General features: G+C 42.6%; 1 protein-coding gene across 1 annotated transcript in view; it reads left to right on the top strand.

The window, feature by feature from the left end:
* Positions 1–3837: 3837 nt before the first annotated feature.
* CDHR3 (cadherin related family member 3) overlaps positions 3838–6000 on the top strand; it is a 31359-nt gene continuing 29196 nt past the window's right edge. Inside the window, exon 1 of the mRNA XM_081211523.1 lies at positions 3838–4233. Coding sequence (XP_081067649.1) covers positions 4158–4233 — 76 coding nt within the window. The 5' untranslated portion in view covers positions 3838–4157. The remainder of the gene's footprint in view (positions 4234–6000) is intronic.

Below are 6000 nucleotides of genomic sequence, written 5' to 3'. Positions count from 1 at the left end.
ATCCTGAGTAACAGTATCTTGCTCCATCTCTAGGTAAATATTGAAACTGCTTCAGGAAAGCAGTGGTGATTTAGTAAAGGACATGTACCTGTCGGATGGAATTTTTGTGCAAGTGCTACTACAGGGCAGGCTGAGAGATCACAAACACTTCTATAATGCCATAGCAGCACTCACTGTTAGAATTAATCATTCAGTAAATATTTTGAGAGCATGCTACAAAGCCGTAAAGTGATGAACATACAAAGAAGGCAGGGACGTCTTTCAGACATGTCATGGCAGCCTCCTTAAGGTGGAAGATTAAAATAGGACTATAAACAAAGTGCTCTAATTGCTTCCATGTAAAACAGAGGGATGGTCTTGCTGATCCCAGTCTACACCCCACTTTGTCAACTGGTGCTTCAGTCTCAGTTTTCCTGCTCCTTCAGCCCCATGAACAGCACAGATTCATTTTCTCAACCCTTGCACAGATCTTCTAGAAAACGGAGATTAAGCGGAGAAGTGGCGCAGTGGAGACTGGAAAATGCCCCATTGCTTTGTATAAGACTTGACCCCTTTCTTTCTTACCCAAGCAAGCAAGAACCATCAGAAGCAACACTGTGCTATTAGTGAATCTGGTCAGCCAGCTCTCTTCTGCTCTGCCCATCCATTGACTTATGTTCCTGAGATACTTTTCCATCTGCATCTGGCAGTGGCTTGATGCTTCCACTTTCCAAAGGCTCATTCTCAGTTATCAAGTCACACATAAAAAGCGCTCTGGTGAATCAGATCAAATATCAAGTTCTCCTGGTCTTGTTCCTCAGCAGCTGGTCAGTAGCATGCTGAATCTGATTTACAACAAGGGATAGAAGAATCGGTCAGTTTCTCTAAGATCCTCATTTTCCCAAGCTTATGTTTGCATCATATCCCACACCAGTTTGAGATTTTAAAAATTATGCACAAAAATGCATATTATTATTATTATTATTACCCACTCTTCATGAGCAGGTTTCAGAGTGGGTTGTGACAATGTTAAAATTCAGAATAAAAATACACATTTCAGGTGTTGAAGGCCAAGGTAAAGGAAGTGCACCTTCAGCATTTGCCAAAATCTCATACATCATAGTGTAATCATTTACCTGGAAGACTGGAGATAATTTTTGATTGTTATTCTAGGAACATTTTATCCATTATAAAACCTCTGATGAAATCTTCTTTGCAGGGAGTGAAAAAATATAGGCTGTAATCCTGACCCCATTTACCTTGGAGTAAGGACTTACTTCTTAGTAGACATGGGTTCAGATCATGTGTGGAGGAAACCCACTTAATAAAGCAGGAAAAGCTGTTCCTTTCCAAAGAATGAAAAGATAACACATTCTGGGAACCAGATCTCTGCTGTCACTGTAAAGTTGTTTTCTTTTTCATCATCATTTAAAAATCCAGCCGTGCTACAATGCTGTTCAACACTACTAACGTCAGACCAAGCTTTTATTTTATTTCCTTGTAGGAACATAACGTCATTGAAAAACTTAGGCATGAGTTTCTGTACATAGAAACCTCACAGTTTCTGTAAACCTATTTAAGCCACTCTGTTTCCTTTGTGCCATTTGCTACTTCAAATAGACATTTGTGTATTTGCCAATCTCATCAGCTCAGGAGGCTGAGCAATTATACAGCAGTATGTAAACGAGTCAGTAAATAAACTGTAAGTACTGCAGCCTGCCAAATAGTTTAGTTGCCTTTCTTGTATGTCAAGATAAATCCAGATCTAATTGCTCACAGCATAAATCTCTTCTCAGGGCACAGATCAGGTCCATGTGTCGGGGAGAATTCTGCACAGCGAGTTCTGATGTCCAATTTTGCTACTTCCCCTTTCACTGTCCGTTCTGGTGGGGAGAGGAAGAGAGATTACACATCTTGTTAAATTTAAAGAACAGCAGGATCAGAACAAACACCAAGTCTTGTTACCTGCTATATGCTGGGTTAATTTGGACTGTCAAGTTTGATCAAGAATATAATAAAAATTAACCCTTCTGTGAATAGTGCGAAGACTTACCTCTATTAAATTTATTCATCCATGAAGAAGCACTGAGATAGACATGTGGAAATTTAAAGGCAGCATGATTTTCTATGTTCACATTTAAGAAAGTAAGCCAAGAGCTCTATCCCTGGAGTTCTTCGTTTGACCTTTCTACAGGGCATGTCTAGCTGTGTCTACGGCCTCTTTTCAAATTCTCTGGTTGGATCCTTCCTTATATTCAAGTCCTACAATCTTTCTAGCCCAAGCCTAGAATTAAGATTCAACAAAGAATATGGAAAGAGTTGTAAGAATGGGGGGAAATCTTGAGGAACAGAAGATATCTAGATTCTAGATTCTAAATTCTACATTCTAAAATTAAGCTATACTTATACTTGATCACTCAGATTTAGTCCTATGAGGAAACAACAACAACACTGCGCTAAATGGACCACTGATCTGGATTGGTATGAGGCAAGTGTAGTTTACTGGTAACAGCTACAATTCCCAGCACCTTCAGTAAACCTCAGTTCCAAGCATTCTTTAGGGGAAGCCTTGTTAATGAGACCTGTGAACTATTAGAATACTCTTCCCATCCACTGCCTACATTGTAAAGCACTGAGGTTCTTGCCTCTGATCAGAGGCATTAAGTTAGGCTGTATTTGTATAACAGTTTAAATGGGAAAAAATACATCCATTACTTTAAACTATGAAATAAAACATGCAGTAAAGAACAGCATTCATTTTTTCATGTTCTCAGCCACCTTGAGCATGGTTTGAATTGTGGAAGGGTGGAATACAAATATATGTATGTATGTTTGTTTTGGGGAATCTCTGTTCTACCACTGTTTTTTTTCAAAAGCACTCTCTTCACCTATGAGATCCTTCATATACCCCAGAAAGAGAAGAAATAGATACAGTGGTATAAAATATACAAAAAACCCATAAATTCTCTTATTTATTACATTTGCCCATGCCAATTTGATTTTAAACCATTGCCACCAGCAGTACATAAACTCAGCACTGAGATTACCCAACATTCCAATACCCCAAATTAATATTATAGGTTTTATTTATCCTGTTGGCATTAAATACTGCTTATAAGAACCATCAAAAGTCTTTTTAAAAGCTATAATAATGATAAGCAGAAATAAAACTGATTCTGTAAGCCTCATCATCAATCTTTTTATTCGACCGTCAGTCAGGAAAAAGTACATTTGTCAATACACAGTTAAAAAAACTCCAAGAAGATTTTAGAACTTAGCCAACACTAAAATGGGCTAAACAAATAGCCCCATATCAATACAGTCAATTTTAGTCTTGCGACGCTTAAAAGCTAAAAAAAGAAATTTGGCCACCAAGGAAGGTATAGCTCTAGTGACGTTATTCAGCAAATGTAAAACCTGGTTTTCTCCGGGTAGGAAGCTAGATTGACATAGGAGTGGGTTTCTATGGGCCAGAAAGGACCTATTTGACCGTATTACTTGTCCCAGATATTTAAAGCAGTTAACCTGCTCTAAGGGGATCCCATTCATCGACCATCGATGGAGTCTCGGTCGGGCAGCGAAGACCATGATCTTGGTCTTAACATAGTTGGGTTGGAGCTCATGCTGATCACAGTATTCATGTAGAGCTTGCAGCATTCTCCTCAGTCCAATAGGGGATCTGGCAAGAAGTGTGGCGTCATCCGCATACAGAAGAACATTCAGAGATCGGCCTGCTAATTTGGTGGGGTGGAAAGCATCATTGGCCATGTGGGTCACCAGTGAGTTAATGTAAAAATTAAACAATGCTGAAGGCCAATAGATTCTGTAAGCCTGTTTTAGTAGAACCATATCTTACATTCCCAGTTTTTGCCATGTGAATTTCTCCATGTTGTTTAAGATTGAAAAGAGGCCACTGAGATACTGATAATCAATTCTGGCTACCTGTGAACTTTCTAAAATCTTCTGCCCTCCTCCTTTCATTACTACTCTATGAGGATCACTAACTTCGTGATGGATTATTATCAGTGAGCCATTCACAAGATGGTAAACAGACTGATGTTTTAGAAACTGCCCTAGCTACAGCAGAATCTTTGTTTGATTTGTCACTTCTCCATGATAAGGAAGAAATTGAGCAATGAGATTGAAGTAGGCTAGGAGAAAGATATCTCAGTTTGATCATGGATGGCCACATTCAAAGAAAGACTCAGGACATGCTGTGCTTTTGCCTCCTTCTTTTGTTAGGAGAAATATATGGTAAGGACATGATTTTATTCATAGATTAAATATGGAACACTATTTTGATTGTTCTCAGTAAATCTTTAATATTCTGGTAATCAGTAGACCAAAGCCCAGTCTTTCAGGGTCTCTCTTTGATTTTCTTCTATGAAAGGGAATGTACTAAATATCTTTTTAACAGTTAAGGCTTAATTGATGGGGTTCATTCTCTCTGGTGCTGCTGCTCGCGTGAGTGTTGGGAGGACCGCTCCCTTTCTGCCAACTCCATCTGGCCTAGGGGGCGGGGCCTGCATTCATCGCCACAGCATAAGAGGCCTGAGAGAGGCCTCCGGGACAAGACTGCTGGTGCTGCTGCTTGCGTGAGTGTTGGGAGGACCGCTCCCTTTCTGCCAACTCCATCTGGCCTAGGGGGCGGGGCCTGAACTCATCGCCACAGCATAAGAGGCCTGGGAGAGGCCCCGGGACACGACTGCTGGTGCTGCTGCTCGCGTGAGTGTTGGGAGTACCGCTCCCTTTCTGCCAACTCCATCTGGCCTAGGGGGCGGGGCCTGAACTCATCGCCACAGCATAAGAGGCCTGAGAGAGGCCTCCGGGACACGACTGCTGTTGCTGCTTTGTGAGTGCTGGGAAGACCGCTCCCTCTCCTGCCAACTCCATCCGGCCTAGGGGGCAGGGCCTGCACTACCATCACGGTTTAGAGGACAGAGCAGCTACCGGCAGCAATGGACAAAATAGTTTTAAATGTTTTAATTGCTTTTAATTTGCAGCACCTTAAATGGGGGTTGTTGTTTTTTATAATATTATATTATTTCATTATCTGCTGCAAATGTTAAAGATGTTTTTATATATTTTAAGGTGTTTTAAAGGTGCTTTTATTGTTTACTTTGTTGTACCACCGTGAATGGTGGTTTTTATTTATGTATTTTTGTTTGTTCCATTTTGTTGTTTTTTTGGGTGGGTTGGACACTGAGTGGGGCGGGGATTGGTTTTGTTTGGGTATAATTGTTTTGGTTGTTTTGTTTTCTATTTGTAAATGGAGGTTAGTATGAGGCTTGGGATTGCGACCGTGGAGGGGCGAGGGAGGTATGGCGGTGGGGGCAGATGTTATAGGCGAAGGGGATCGAGATATGGATATGCTCGTACCCCTTCCAATCTGCGCCCCATCCCGAGAGACGAGGGTAGGGTGAGCAAGGATTACTCACCTCCTTCACTGGTGTTGTGCAATGCCAGGTCTATAGGCAACAAAACTGCTACCCTGCGAGATTTCTTTATCTCGCAGGGAGTTGACCTGGCTTGTGTGACGGAGACCTGGGTGCGCGAAGGGGTAACTGTTACCTTACGAGAGATGGCGCCCCCGGGTTTCTCCGTCCTCCACCAGTCACGGACTGTGGGCCGGGGGGGAGGGGTGGCAGTATTAATCCGGGAAGATTGTTCTTTCAGGGCTCTACCATCGCCATCGATCCCCGGCATTGAATGTGTTGGCCTAGTGTGGGGCTCCGAGGAGAGCTTGGCTGTCTGGCTGGTGTACCGGCCACCTAGCGCACCAGCAGCCACCCTGTCAGGCCTGCTGGAGGCGGTGGCCGGCTGGGCCTTGGAGTTCCCTAACCTATTGGTATTGGGAGACTTCAACTTCCACGCTGATGCCACTCCCTCCTCACAGGCTCTGGACCTGGTGTCTTCCATGGCGACACTAGGGCTCTCCCAGTTTGTTTCGGGCCCCACACATCAAGCAGGCCACACGCTGGATTTGATCTTTGGCGCCGGTATAGATGTGATCATGTCTCC

This window comes from Podarcis bocagei, assembly GCF_964188305.1.
Source record: "Podarcis bocagei genome assembly, chromosome: 10".
Taxonomy (NCBI): Eukaryota; Metazoa; Chordata; class Lepidosauria; order Squamata; family Lacertidae; genus Podarcis; species Podarcis bocagei.
Note: the sequence above shows the minus strand (reverse complement) of the source record. Positions and strands in the feature narration are given on the sequence as shown.